Source organism: Lactuca saligna, chromosome 1, assembly GCF_052625555.1.
Source record: "Lactuca saligna cultivar CGN05327 chromosome 1, ASM5262555v1, whole genome shotgun sequence".
In the NCBI taxonomy this organism is placed as follows: domain Eukaryota; kingdom Viridiplantae; phylum Streptophyta; class Magnoliopsida; order Asterales; family Asteraceae; genus Lactuca; species Lactuca saligna.
The window spans coordinates 6226745-6242070 of record NC_136417.1 but is presented as its reverse complement, the minus strand read 5'-3'; the positions used below and the strand labels follow the sequence as shown (position 1 = coordinate 6242070).

At 35.0% G+C, this 15326-nt stretch overlaps 2 protein-coding genes across 3 annotated transcripts; both read left to right on the top strand.

Moving 5' to 3' along the window:
- Positions 1 to 4483: 4483 nt before the first annotated feature.
- On the top strand, positions 4484 to 9944 carry LOC145039970 (protein LAZ1 homolog 1-like). 2 transcript variants are annotated; one of them, XM_078987983.1, is made up of 11 exons: positions 4484 to 4667; positions 5216 to 5369; positions 5514 to 5753; positions 5946 to 6002; positions 7115 to 7223; positions 7610 to 7794; positions 8141 to 8229; positions 8485 to 8740; positions 8895 to 9140; positions 9222 to 9531; positions 9604 to 9944. In XM_078987983.1, exons 3-10 carry the CDS (start codon positions 5529 to 5531, stop codon positions 9510 to 9512), a joined length of 1458 nt encoding a protein of 485 aa, XP_078844109.1. In that variant the 5' UTR covers positions 4484 to 4667; positions 5216 to 5369; positions 5514 to 5528; the 3' UTR covers positions 9513 to 9531; positions 9604 to 9944. The 2 variants fall into 2 exon arrangements, with proteins under 2 accessions (XP_078844109.1, XP_078844152.1); XM_078988026.1 differs by adding an exon at positions 5040 to 5125 and having other exon boundaries at positions 5216 to 5753.
- A 3549-nt stretch (positions 9945 to 13493) lies between these two features.
- On the top strand, positions 13494 to 15102 carry LOC145039883 (pathogen-related protein-like). Its single transcript, XM_078987910.1, has 4 exons — positions 13494 to 13769; positions 14041 to 14173; positions 14338 to 14639; positions 14738 to 15102. Exons 1-4 carry the CDS (start codon positions 13629 to 13631, stop codon positions 14882 to 14884), a joined length of 723 nt encoding a protein of 240 aa, XP_078844036.1. The 5' UTR covers positions 13494 to 13628; the 3' UTR covers positions 14885 to 15102.
- Positions 15103 to 15326: the final 224 nt, after the last annotated feature.

Genomic DNA, 15326 nt, shown 5'->3' with positions numbered 1-15326 from the left:
AAAGCCCAACATATGACCCAATTTTCCAAATTAGACCCAAACCTTTACAAGGTCTTACCATAAGGCCCAACCATTTATTCAAGTCCAACCTTTGATAGTTTAATGGTCCAATATTATATAATCATTAAGGCCCAACCATGGCTTAATTTTCCAAATTGAGCCCAACTCCTCATATGGGCCTTACCTCAAAGCCCATTAATTAGTCTAGTCCATTTGCTTGATCTTGGATGGCCCATTAATAACCCAATCATCAAGGCCCAATATGAAATTAGGGTTTTCACATAAAATGACAATTAGTGTTAAGTGTTTCTCACTTAACCCATTAAGGACTTAATCCATTAAATCCATCATTCTTCTAAATAATTCATTTGATGTGATTGGGCTTAATCACACAATTCCATTCCAATGGCCCAAAAGTGGGTCCCAATAAGTCCAAGCCCATAAATCCAATATTAGGGTTTTCTAAACCATAATTAGAGTTTCCAACCCCATCTTAGCCTAATCGGCCCAATTGATATGTCTTTTGATTAATTAAGGTTCATTAGACTCATTAAGGTTTCACTAGGCCCATTAGTCATCTATTTGGGCTTTAAGCTTTATTGGGCCCATTAGGGTTTATTAAGCCTATTAAACCTCATTAGGGCCATTATGGTTTCTTAGTCCCATTGTCAAACCATCCAAACGAGTCAAAACACCATCAAAGCACACCGCCACCCAACACGGCGGCCGGTGGCAGCAGCCACCACCTCACGGTGGTGGTTTTCAGTTTTCCTTTCATTATTCAATTTGTAATTTACACTTTACAATGTTGAAACTCAAAATAAACACACACACTAAACAACATAAACACACACACACAACCACCTTGTGGTGCCGACGGCGGCAGATGGGTGGCAGCCACCACCTTACGGTGGTGGCGGTGGCCTTTTCTTGTTTTTCCAGCCATCACACACCACATACAACACTGTATCGGAAAATAAAAATGCTCATAACACCAAAATATGAATCTCCATTGCTAAAAACGCACCAATCTCGGCCAGCCCCATGGCGGCGTGAGGCAGTCGGACGGAAGACGGGGGAGACCCACGAAGGCGGCAGCAACGATACAAGCATCCACGACGGGGCGCCAATAACCGAGGAGGCTGCCAGCCGCAACAGATTAATGTCCAACGACGATTGGTCTTCAACGAGAACAACAGCGGCACAACGTCGGAAGCGTTGTGGTAAGGCTACGCAGTCGGAGGAACACCGACGACCATCGTGAGGTGTGTTGCGGCTGGCGACAGAAGGTAGAAGAAGAAGAAGAATAAAGGTGGAGTGGGGTGGCAGAGATCGCCAGTTCCAACTTCATCAACGATTGCACAAGGCAGCAACAACGACTATAGTGGCAACTTGGTGGTTCACGCTACCGGTTCTTTTTCCCAGCATTGGTGATCGGAGGTAGCAACGGCGCCAGAGATTTATCTTCTAAAATGGAATTTACCCATTAAAACAATAAAAAAGGGACAAAAAGCATAAAACCATAACATGAAGAGATTTAAACAAAGAGTAGCCAATGTATGAACTTTTTACCTCAAAAATCACCAAAAGGTGGAGCTAAATCTGGATCTCTAAGCTTCCCCCCCCCCCCCCCCCCCCAAGAATGAGTCTTCAAACTTCTTCTTCTATCACTTTAAGGAGAATAAAGCACCAAAAATCAAGACCAAGGCTCAAGAACACTCAAAGATGCTATTAGGGTTCGAGATTAGGGTTTTAGGTCAATGGAAGCTGATAAAGAGGCCAACCCTAGGGACTTAAGGAACTTCTATAGGGTGTAACACCCTAACATTAGGGTTTCCTCAAACCCCTCGTATGCCCAGCATACGAGGCCTCAGATCCACGATCACCCCTCTAAGCGTACCATGTGGTACCCCCTACGTACTAGCTTCTCAGCTAGTACGCTAAGCCTACCCCAATGGTACGCCTCGCATACTAACCCGAGGACCAAAGTTGCAATAATACACCCCACACAGTCTAAACCGAAATGCACAATGAACCAAACATTACACATGTTCTTGTAGAAAATGAGAACTTACTAGTACACCTTGTAAACATGCCCTTGCTGCTATCCAGGACATGAGAAAAAATAAGCAGAATGTTGGCTTACCTAAATAATGGGTTCATTCCACTTACTGGTTAAAAAATTGGAAGGAAATGCATTCTTTCAATATTGAACTACTTGATGGAAGAAGAATGTGTGAAAAGTTTCCATGTCCAACCACAATCCTTCCTCCTAATCGTCACGACCTTATTGGAAGACAAATAAAGAAAAGAATGAAGTCAGTTGTTAAATTAAAAGATATGGTGAAGGTGGTAGGGCAATCAAGGAAGGCTAAGAGTGTGACATGCTCAAAATGCAAAAAACTTAGTCATAATAAAAGAAGTTGCAAATGTTAAAATGTAGGTGATGGTGGTTCAAGCAAGAAAGGGAAGGCTGGGAAGAAAGCTCAAAGTGTAGTTGATGGTAGGCAAAATGGAAGTCAGAGTGTAGTTGATGGTAGGAAATCTAGTGGTATAGGTGATGGAAGTTCAAGTAGGCAAGGGAAGGTTGGGAAGAAAGGGAAGAATATTACTTAAGTTGTGTTTGTGTTGTCTTTGTTATGAACCAATTATGGTGTTATAATCTTCTGTAGGTGTTGTATTCGTCATTATGTTTCGAACAATTATGCTATGACGTTTTGGATGTGTTGTCTATACTATGAACAATTATGTTGCTTTGATGTATCTATATTTTTGATTATGGTATGACCAATTATCTTTTGAATTCCACATGTAATTAGACATTTGTGTTATTAGTCTGTTGCTATGTATCTTTATTTTCAATTGGTATTTAATTCCTTCCATTCAATTCAATTCAATTCTATTTAATCATTCAATTTAATTCCATTCAATCGACAACCATTCCAACAATCAATTCCATTCCAATTCAATAACATTACAAACCACTCAATTTCATTCCATTATAATACAATCAATTCCATTCCAATTCAATACCATTACAAGCCACTCAATTCCGTTCCATTATAAAATAGTCAATTCCATTCCAATTCAATACCGTTACAAACCACTCAATTCCATTCCATTATAAAACAGTCAATTCCATTCCAAAAGACAATTACATTCCAATAGCCAATTCATTCAAATAGTCAATTCCATTCATACATTGTCATTCTATTACATTACTACATTGATGAAACAAAGGATGAGTACACTGACAACATAATTTAAAGCTTGTAAATTAGAATTGACACAAAAAAACCCAACTGAACACTAATAACAACCTCAAGGTCCTATTATGATGTTGAAGCTCGTCCATTGAGTTCTTCAAACGAGGGGATATACTTTTTTTTAAGTTTTTTCACCATTAAAGTTGTCCTTATCAACCCAATCTATAAAACCACATTTTGCTCCATGCATTTGAGTAATATGTTGTGTGTTAGAGGTATGTGATATATGGATATACTTTAGAAGAAATTACCCTTCCTAGTACAACAATAGAAAAGTATTCCAGAGTTTTTCTTGGTAGTTGATGTTCGTATTACACCAGCTTGATCACACTTGCATGTTTTTGCCATTAGGGTTGATCGACACTTCAGAGAAAAGGAAACAAAAGAGATGAAGATTGGGCGTATAAGAAAATAAAGAGAATCAAGGTTCAAGGGTCGTTCTAATAGGTTTTTGAGATAAAAGGATGAAAATACCCCTCATGTGCGAAGCACATGGGGTTTCTTAACGTTTGGAATTGACGGAAAATGGACGCAAGACCAAACGGGTAATAAAAAGAAAATGTGAGGATGGTCCGAATGCAAACCAAAAGATAGGGACCAAATGTGCAACTTTATCTAAACCACGTAGATGAATTCAGTAATTTGTTTGTAAGTTTTCAATGATATTAATTAACAATGTAAGTTCCATAACAGAAAAATATATCATGTTTGATATAAAATACATTGCAATGCAATTTGTATCGATTTATATATAAATATTGAATTGGTCGTAACAATGTAATCAGATTTGTTTTTGAATTGAACAAAAGTAAAATATCAATATGTTAATGTTAAACAACTAATAAAAAAAAACCAAACTGAGAAAAAAAAGTAGCAAAACGTGTTATCAATTATTCAATTTAGATTAAGTGCATATCGAGTTTTTTTCGTGTGATTTGCTTGTTTGCATGTAAATCATTCATGCATTTAAAGAATTAATTATGAGATAAAACCAAATCACATATTACACATCAGAAATTGGGGTGACGGTGAGTAACGGTTTAAGTAGTACTACAGACCAATCTAAAAGCTCCAATACATATACATCTCCACGTCATTTCCACGTCATCAACTTATCTTATGAATCAATGGCACAGTTACGGGGAAAACTGAAGGAGCGCCGTGACTCTATTTCTTGAGGAACCCCACAGGATATCGCAAAGCCCCACCAACCCTCTTTCCCAACCGCCAAGGCAAAAATCGTATTCGGAGCTCTGCAAATATCTCATAAAAAAGCTCTGAAAATTATTCCGACGAGATTCATCTCCATTTACAAGAAAAGATTCATCGTGAAAATTTTCAAAACTCGTTCGATTACATTGTTGAACCGTTGTATGCATCGAGAGTTGTGACGTCTTTTCCGTAAGTGAAATCGTTAATCTATACTTCTATAGGGTTATATTCCTCAAAGCAGTTCGTATACATTCCGGTTTTTTATCCTCATCGTAGTCAATTTTTTTTAGTTGGCATATCTTTGTTCTGATTATTGTTTCCGTTGTTGCTTGTGGTGATTGTAATCGACCGTATATGTTTGTAAGTAATCATCCGTTTTCGTTTTCGATATTTTTGGCATTTAAGCTTAAGCGTTACTTGAATCAATGAGGTCAACTTTCCCTAAGTTTGTTGGGTTTTGCGGAACTTGGGTTTATTAGGAAATATGTCGGTTTTGGATTATATTTTTTTGCATGGTTTGTGTAAAATGTTGAGTTACCTATTGGGAATTTTTTCGTCTAGGGTTTTGGATCATGTTTCTATCTTCCCGTCCGAGAATACTGCTCAACCTCAATAAGAACAATAAATCTTTCGAAGATAAATTTTAAGTGAAGAAAACTTGTATTTTCAGCATTTACCAAAGCGTGCAGATTCCTGTACTTTGTTATCCTTGTTTTAACTGTATGAAATCTTTGCAGGTTCTTCGTCCTACTGTTTCAGTTTCATCATCTTATTTCAAGCAGCATATCCCCGCATACCAGGACCACAATATTGGTTTACAAAGATTAGTCAAAGGCTCTAAAACACAAGTCAAACCTGCTAAATTCCAATGTTAACGTGTTCTTGATTAATGTAACACACAAGATTCAAGTTCAACATAGTTGTATTCAATATAATGGCTGATCTTATATATGAGTCAATGCTTCATTGACATAATTTGTGAATTTATTTTTTCACATTAAGTAATAGAGTGCTCAACATTTGTTGTCATAATAGAAGAGACTTCATCAAATGATTCTGATAGGATGGCAAGTAGTGCTTCTTTTTCTATCTCCCATTCTCACTATGGCAGAGTCCTCGAATACACCATGGTCAATGTGGTCAAGCAACTTTGGTGCTGAGCAAACATTGCTTTACAGATGGACAATCTTCAGTGCAAGCTTTTGTGTACTTGTTGCTCTTTTTCTTTCCACATATCTTATCTTTGAGCATTTAGCTGCTTACAATCAGCCTGAGGTTTGATATTGCATACATCCTTTCAACTTTTTTTTTTTACATAAGTTATTTCTGCTTTGTACAGTCAACATAATGTTCTCTACCAGCCTTTGACATACTGTAATTGCATTTTACATGCAAGTCATGTTAAGTTGATGTTGTTATTTGTTATGATCTCTAACTGATGGCAGAATGAATTAATTTTGATTTCAGGAGCAGAAGTTCTTAATTGGAGTTGTTCTGATGGTTCCTGTTTATGCATTGGAATCGGTATGAGAATCTCTTGTTATGTTTTCTGTTTCTGATGCTTCTGTTTATTCATTGGAAGGTTAACCTAAGAAACTACTTTTTATTTTATTTTATAGAAAACTACTTATGAGCAAGGTGATGATTTATGTTTGATTAGGGAAGTCTTGATAACATAATCCTTTAAGGAGTTAGTACATAATTTATTGCCTATCTGTATTTAGTTTAGAAAGATATACACATCCTTATATTACTCATTGATACAAAATACTTCCTCTGTTCCAAAAAGGCAACATTGTCACATAGTTTAATAAAAGTTTTGACTGTTTATCCGATGTCTAAAAGGACTTTTAATAAAGACAAAACAAAGAAAACTTGTCAACCACAATGAAAGTTACTAATTTAGCTAATGATGATTACTAAGGGAACATAAAATCCTATAAGACTTGAATGGTTCTTAATCAGTATTTTTGTATTTTTGGAGAAATACACTTCATCTGCATATATAATTGTAGCCTGATTTGTAGCAGTAAATTTACTAAAAGTAGAGATTTCAAGCGATTGCTTTTATTTTGTTCTATTTCTTTGTTTTTGGGTTGGTGAGAGGCTGAGAAATTTTGCAAGGCAAATGCTGTGATGATCATAAGTGGATAAGTGATCTGCTTTCAGTGTATTAAAAGCCATTTCATCTAATTATTTAAATGAAATCTGTGGAATGAAGCTGTAATTGACAATCATAACTTTGGAATAAGAAGTTTTTGAATGATTGAAGGATTAAAGCAACTCATTCAAGAGATACTTTTTATGACACTTTAATGTCCCACTTAGGTCACTACTCTTTTTCTTTTCTACATACCTTGTCATTGTCTCACTTAGGTCAAATAAAACTTTGACTTTCTTGAGTTATCTCATCAACATTTTGGTTTAAACACAACAACACTAAACCATTTGCAATATTTATTAAAAGTCAACATTTTGGTTTAAACACAGCAATAGTAAACCATTAGCAACAGTAACCTAACTGTGACAAATCAAAAAGTATGTTTCTACTCTTTTGAGTTTGTTTGCAACTGATTTTCTATTGAAGCCAGTAATGCAATGATCATATCTAACTTTGAGTTTTCCAAATTATACAGTATTTGTCGCTATTGGATGCAGATGCTGCATTCAACTATGAAATAATCAGGGACTGGTATGAAGCTTTTGCTTTATATTGCTTTGGGAGATATCTTATTGCCTGCTTAGGTATGATCCTCATGATGGCTGTTTGTGTTTTGAATATGACACATGGCAAACAGGTTGTCTGGAATTCTATTTCTTTCCTGTCTTTAAAAATTAAATGCTCCTTTTTTCTAGTTCTATGAATTTGCATCATGCCATTTAGAAAACATACATATATGAATCTGAAAAACTATATATCAACCATTTATCATTGTAATTTATCAAACAGAAACTTGTACATTATAGTTATATATGTATACCAAAAGAATATGGTTCAAAAGTAGTAGTTGAGAATTAACATTGTATAAGTCACTGCCTTCAGAAAAGGAGTTTATAAATGATATTAGAATTGTACATGTGAAGCCCATCCATCATTGAGCTATTTTTGACTAATAATGTGGTGATTGAAGGTGGAGAGGATAGTACTATTGAGTTCATGGAAAGTAAAAGCCGTATCAGCTACAGCATACCCCTTATAGAAGAATCATATACTTATGGAGTCGTGGAACACCCTTTCCCTCTCAATTGCTTCCTCAAGGAGTGGTATCTTGGTCCTGACTTCTATCAGGCAGTCAAAATTGGCATTGTGCAATATGTATGTCAGTATAAGGGTTAAATGCAAGAAATAACAATATACTTCTACTTCCATATAGCATCCTGCTTCATTTCTTCTTATTACAACATATTGTACTTGGAAAAAACTTACCAAATTATAGCAATGGCATCCAAATACAAAGCTATGTTCTTTCACTGCTATAATTGTGATTCTTTCCAAAGTACAATGCCTTAAAAATAAAAATGAAAACATAAAAGAAATGAAGGCAAGATGCAATATTAAACAAGCAAATAAAAGTACATTGTAATTTCTTTTGTTTACCTGATTTTTTAATAGCGTTGATCCATATTTGAATCTGAACTAAGCTTCAGCTGCATGATTCCAGATGATATTGAAGCTGATCTTTGCGCCGTTAGCAATGATTTTTCAGTTTCTTGGTGTTTATGGGGAAGGGAAGTTTGAATTGAGATACGCGTAAGATACTTTTTTTTTTTTTGTACTAAATTTACATTTTTCATCCCTGTGCTTTGGTTGATTTTTTATGATTTGGTCCATAAAAAGGAATCCTTTTATTTTTTGGTCCCTATCTCACCGTTTCGTAAGTCTGACTCCATTAATAAGAATATAAGATGGAAGTTAGATGCACGTTTTTAGAATGACGATTTTGCCCCTCATTCAAGTATTTTTTTCATGTAAATGACATGAGTGTTGTATGCAAATGCAATGCAGGTACCCATACATGGCAGTTGTTCTTAACTTCAGCCAGAGCTGGGCTTTGTATTGCCTTGTGCAGTTCTATTCAGTGACCAAGGATAAGCTGGCACCAATCAAACCTTTGGCCAAGTTCTTGACCTTCAAGTCCATTGTATTCTTGACATGGTGGCAAGGTGTTGGTGTAGCCATTCTTTTTTCCATGGGAGCCTTCACAGGACCCTTAGCTGATCAGCTACAAACACGTATCCAGGATTATATAATCTGTCTTGAGGTTTGTTAATTACTGTTCATAGTCTCCTTATGCTTGGTATTTCTTGTAGTCAACCACATTGAGTCAAAGGATAGGGACTGTTCTGTAATTTTAAAAATGTTGAAGGACCTGTTTGTAAATAAGCTAAAACTTTGAGGTTTTTTCTCAACTCCAGATGGGTGTTGCTGCAGTGGTGCACTTGTATGTTTTCCCAGCCGGACCGTACAAGCGCGGAGAGCGATGCGTACGCGATGTTTCCGTGATGACGGACTACGCGTCGTTAGGAGCACCACCTGATCCAGAAGAGGTGCGCGACTCCGAGAGAACCCCCAGATTACGCCTCGGCCTACCCGATGACAGACCGAAGCGTCCCAAATTACATCAGAGTGTTCGCGATGTCGTCTTCGGAAGTGGCGAGATTGTGAGTTGTTGGACTTTCGCACCTCAAATTATTCTCTTTTGGTTCTAACAGAACAATTTGGTTTTGGTGTGTTACACGCAGATCGTTGATGACATGAAGTATACGGTTTCCCACGTGGTAGAACCGGTTGAAAGGGGATTAGCGAAAATAAATAGAACTTTTCATGAGATATCGGAAAATGTAAAACGACATGAGGAGAGAAGGCGCCCACTCCCACGCCCTAAAGATGACAGTCATCTAATTCCTCTGAGTTCATGGTCCAATGAATTCTTGGAAATTCATCGAGATGTAGAAAAAGGGAGTTCCAGCGACAGCAAGCTCTCTAATGCCAGGCGATCAAAGAACCCCTTTTCTCAATCTCCATACAGATAATACGCTCACTCTCTCTCAGGTACTGTTTTTTTTCGGCTTAATGGGTACATCATTTTATCCGGTTAGCAGTTAATGATCCTTCGTTTTCCAGGTGGATCTGTATAAATACGGGCAAGCAAATAGAAAATACAGAAATATATGAATATCGTTGCAGCTGATAATAGAGGTACACTCCTACTAACTACTGATCTTGATTTGTGCACACGGGATGCAAATTATTTGATTATAGAATTACAAGACTGTATATTGTATACGTCTAATATCCACTCAACTTAGAATATCAAATATGTTTGGGAAGTTGTGAATATGTTTTGGGTTGGATTTGGATTTATCAGTCATACCAGTAACAAAAACAAAAACATGAATTTCTTTTGGCTTTTGGTACTGTTGATTGTTGAGTAAAAAAACAATATCGCACATTTCATTTGGTAAGTAAGAGTCAAACATTTTTATTTCAGTTGTCTGTAATTATTATATAATTTTGTTGAGATTGATTTGTTTTGCAAGTATTTTGAGTGTTTGATTACCGTTAAAAGCATTTGTTAAACTTGAGTTTCTTTTGATTTATGAATTGTTTTTGGTCACTTATGTCGTGACTGCAACTCATCACCAAATAAAACAGAATTATCAAATGCTACCTTGGTTTTGTGACCCGGTAACCGGTTAAATTTGAGCAAAATGGTTTAATTGCCGGGTTATAAATGATTTTAATGGTCTCTTGTGGAAAAAAAGTAAGTTTAATGGCAAAATCAGACAAATACTAAAAGTTTATTATTTTCATTAAGTTTTGAGTAAATTACACGAATGGTCCCTATGGTTTAGGGTAATTTGCACGTTTGGTCCCTAACTTATTTTTTTAACTCGGAAGGTCCCTACTGTTTGTTTTTGTTACGCGCTTGGTCCCTGTCTTACTTAAAAAATATATTTTTCCCTTTATTTTTTAATTTATTTAAATAAACACACCCCTAATCTCACCCTTCTCACCTTACCTTACGTACTGTATTATTTTTTTCTATTTAAATAATAGTCTTTTTAGGTATGACAGGGACCAAGCGCGTAACAAAAACAAACAATAGGGACCAGACACGTAATAAAAACAATCAGTAGGGACCTTCCGAGTTAAAAAAATAAGTTAGAGACCAAATGCGCAAATTACTCAAACCATAGGGACCATTCATGTAATTTACTCTTAAGTTTTAATAAGGGTAACTTTTAGGACTTACAGGTTTACAACAATAGATGTTTATTTTAAAAGTGATATTAAATGAGCCATGTTATCATTAAATTTGTCAAACGTTAGCACTCTTTAAATCGATTATTATTATTATTTTTTTATTTTTATTTTTTTTACATCGGTAAGTTTATTATAAAAGTAGTCGTTGAACGGCTATGAAATTGGTCAAAATAGCCGTTGAAATTGCTTCGATTTAATTGGGCGTTTGAATCCGTTGTAGCCAACACGAATGACCATGAAAACGGCAAACCACGAAACAACAGGGTGGTGTGCACGCCCATTGTTCGTGACCAGCTCAACCACAAGCTTGGTCGTTGGTTGTTGTATGTATACCACTCGGCTTTACTAAAACTAGTTGCATGTTCCAAGTATTATCCATTTGAGTTTTGAAAATGTCAAAATCGCAAAAATGGTCATTATGGTATGTTGAGAAATTGTCACTTTGATCTAAAAGGTTCTGGACTTGTACCACCGGTCTAAAACTTTACTTTTGTTGCGTGTTAGGTTCAAATAAAATGTGCTTGAAACGATGTTTTTGTCATTTCTATTTGTTTTTCCATTTTCTTTTTATTACTTTTATTAAAATAAAACAAAAAACAAAAAAATGCTACCCCTAATAAACCACCCAAGCCCCACCCCAACTATTTCCCTCATCAAAGATTCTATCTTTCTCCCTCTTTTAACTATTTGCTGGAAACCACCGACACTGTTGGAATCAACATCCCATTGGGAAACCCTTGCTGGTGAAGTTGAGTTAGAGCACCATTGTTGTAACTCAACGATGACGATGTTGATCACATAGCGATGTACTTGACGATCTTGACGATGTAAATGTGAGAAAGATGGTGATGATCCTAGCACCACCACCCCCAACCTTAACACCACCACTGTATGTCAACATTAGTCTTAGGGTTTTTAAGATCTATGACATGTTGAGGAGTTCATAGCATTAGAAGGGAGAGAAGGAGAGGTGGCCATTGTAGCCAAAAGTGATGGTGTTGACAATTCAACTCTAGTTTTTTTTTTTTTTTTTTTCCAGTGAAGTTGGCGCCAAATAAATCTAGGGTTCCGGTGTCGGCGATGAATTTGTTGGTTGGCGGTTGCCGATGGTAGTTCTCTGACACAATGAAGAGAGAGAGAGATATGTTGTTAAGTGTATTACAAAAAACACATGAGTTTAGTAGGGTTATATATATATATATATATATATATATATATATATATATATATATATATATATATATATATATATATATATATATATATTTTAAACAAAAAATACAAAATTAATAAAAAATAGAAAAAAAATACAAAGGGTAAATACATCATTTTAAATATTTTCGAAACAAATTAAACCGAAATAAAATTAAAATTTTGGACTGGTATTGCTAGCCAAATTTCTTGGTACAAAACTAACAATTTTCGATATAGTACGTGAACAATTTCTTGCATTTTTGTCTTTGAAAACTCATCATCATGTTTATTATTATTATTATTATTTTTTACAATGGTGTGCTTGTAATCATCATCATCTTTTCATTTTAATTTCCGTTTGCACATCCGTCAAATTGAATCCAAAATATTGGGTTTTAAACCCGAGAAGAAGATAAAACAACAATAATATGATTTTTGAAGAAATAAAATACATAAATAAAGGTTATCTCGAGCAGAGATGAGTAGTTTGTCCCAAATCTCGATTCAGTACCAGTACCGTACTGGAACCGGTATCGATTACCGACGAACCGTACCAAATGTAAAAATATGGGACGATACTCGGTACTCTAAATATATGAAATTTGGGATCCGGTACCGCCGATACCGGTACTAGTACCGAAAACCAGTACCATTTCCGGTACCGGTACTGGTGATGTTAATTCGGTTCAGTACTCGGGATTGACTTTCGATCAAATTCGGTTTTCGAGAAATCGGGAACAGTAGAGGTTGGTACTAGTTTTGTCCCACACTCATGTGATAAAACAAAAAAAATGGTTTCTTTGATATATGGACTCCAAATTTGATATTTCAATGAATAACTCTACTAATTTTTATGTTTTTCTTGCATGATATGACATAATCAAAGATACTAAAATAAGTTTTATTTGGTTTTAATAAATTTGTTTAATATATTTTATGATAGACTTCAAATTTGATATTTCAGTGAATTGGTCATTGGAAAATGCATTTGAGGCCCCATTTTGGTATATGTTATTGTCATCTCCAATTTAATTGGAATAATACGAACTAATAACGCCAATTTTTTGGAAAAATCTACTTCTTTCAAATGGTTGTATGAGTCTATTCAAAATTATACTTCATTCAAAAGAATAGTAAACAATCTATGAGGTTCGTATTGGGATGGCATGTGAGTTCCAAAATAACTAACCAGAAACGGGGCAACGTGGGTTCTCTAGGACAACTTGGATTTTGTGCAGTTAAAAAAAAATCCAATTTTCCTTTATTCTGATCATGTTTTCTACACTCTAAACCACCTAATCTAAGCATATTCTTTGCATTCTAATAGATTTTAAAAATACCAAAATAATTAGATGATTTAACAAATTTAACTTATATCTGAATAAAACAACGTTGCATTTTTTATGAAATCACCCAAAGGTAAAAGTAATATTTGTTTTTTAATTAAAAAATATTTCTTGAAAGTGCACCAAAATTGAAAGTCAAAATCTACACTAGAATACAAAGGCCATAAAGAATAGTCCCTAGCATATCAAATACGTAACTTCGCATCCATTAGAATTTTATCCAACTTCATCAAATGGAGACTTTTCGTAAATTTATCCCCAAGTATATGGGATCTCTTCCAGTTGCTATATAAAGTTATTAAGATCATACGCTGTAAGATTAAACACTAATTAAACCCAACAATGGATCAATACAAAGGTTCAGATGTAGACAAGTACAGATCTTTCATGAGTGGAGAAGGTGAGAAGAACACCAAATGGAAGTTGGGTGTACCCCCTAACTATGATGCAATCAACGAACTCTTTGAAGAAGGCAGAACCAAGGTTTTAATTAAATACTTATATCTTTACATTAATTTGTACCCTTTAATTTTTTTTTCTAATTAGACTTGGACCATAATATTGATCCCGGTATGGCTTAATACGCAAACTTGCTTCTAAAGTAATCTTCACATATATTAATGTAAATATTACAAAAATGTAAAGAAAAGTTTATTGTGTGAAAGAGTTTGTTAACTTTCTACAAAGGTGTGCATAGTCAATAGTGTATCTTATTTAAACTGATTAATGTTTAATTATAATTTGGATGGTTAAGATATGGCCAACAGGTTCACTAGGAGAGCAAGTTCAGAATCTTGTGAAAACATGGGAAATGGAGATGTTCAACAAAGTGAATCCCCAAGATTACAAGTCTGTTGATGTCACAAAACTCACAATTTCTGTTAACGGTATAAAATTCATTCCTGAAAAGTTTTGCTGTCGAATAATTAAGCAGTTGTCTATATATAACTGTTGATATATTATATATATATATATATATATATATATATATATATATATATATATATATATATATATATATCTTATGTACGTACTTATTGCTTATATATAGGCAGGAAACCCTTGAAATTGGAAGATGTAGCTAAGATAGGTGGAGGATACAATATGTTTTTACAAACTTCGTTGCCAGAAGATCTACGACTGTATAATCCTAGTGATGAAACTGTGGATACGGCTCAGAAAATCTTCACAACTACATTTACTCGTGGTTTTGTATTGGAGGTTCTTGAGGTTTACTCGGGTCCTCCAGTGATTGCATATAAGTTCAGGCATTGGGGTTACATGGAAGGTCCATTCAAAGGTCTACAGCCTACAGGAGAAATTGTTGAAATTATTGGTGTCTCCACATTCGAGGTCAACAATACTTATAATCTAATCTATCTTCTTGTCTCTTACAAAGGGGTTTTTGATTTGAATGTTTGTTGTTCTGATATTTGAGTTTTCTTTTACAGTTGGATGAACAATTCAAGATCGTGAAGATTCAGTTTTTCTACGATAGAGGAGAGTTTCTTGCGGGTTTTATCAAGGGTGGGAGTACTGTCACCACCACCCAAGATTCCACCATTGGTGTAGGCTCTTCAAGATGCCCTTTTTCTTAATAAATGCATCATCATGCATGGTTTCATCTGCTACCACCATTAATGAACATGCATGCTTTTATAATAGCTAGATGTTGAACTTGGAATAAACAAATTAATGTTGTGATTTCTAGCTTTTGGTTATCATTTATTTTTAGTATGTTGGGAACCTTCAAATGTTCGTGGTTGTAAACAATAATAAACATTCCTTTTTTCAATCAACATACATATACTACGTATTCTCAGTCTTAGGTAATTTTTCTTTTCAACTTAATGGATCTGTATAAATATGCGCAAGCAAATAGAATACATAAATAATTGAAGATTGCGTATTATTGTTGCAGCTGATAACAGAGGTACACTCCTACTAACTATTGAACTTGATTTGTGCACACGAGGTGCAAATTATTTGATTGTAGTGATAGAATCGATATCTCTTATTTCATTCGGGATCATAAAATCT

Excerpts from the sequence above, each read along its gene's own strand:
- LOC145039883 (XM_078987910.1), top strand. The coding sequence starts at position 13,629 with ATGGATCAATACAAAGGTTCAGATGTAGACAAGTACAGATCTTTCATG. Across the intron at positions 14,174-14,337 it reads ACTCACAATTTCTGTTAACG|GCAGGAAACCCTTGAAATTG; the intron begins GTATAAAATTCA and ends GCTTATATATAG. Across the intron at positions 14,640-14,737 it reads TTGGTGTCTCCACATTCGAG|TTGGATGAACAATTCAAGAT; the intron begins GTCAACAATACT and ends TTTCTTTTACAG.
- LOC145039970 (XM_078987983.1), top strand. The coding sequence starts at position 5,529 with ATGATTCTGATAGGATGGCAAGTAGTGCTTCTTTTTCTATCTCCCATT. Across the intron at positions 5,754-5,945 it reads CTGCTTACAATCAGCCTGAG|GAGCAGAAGTTCTTAATTGG; the intron begins GTTTGATATTGC and ends TTTTGATTTCAG. Across the intron at positions 6,003-7,114 it reads CTGTTTATGCATTGGAATCG|TATTTGTCGCTATTGGATGC; the intron begins GTATGAGAATCT and ends CAAATTATACAG.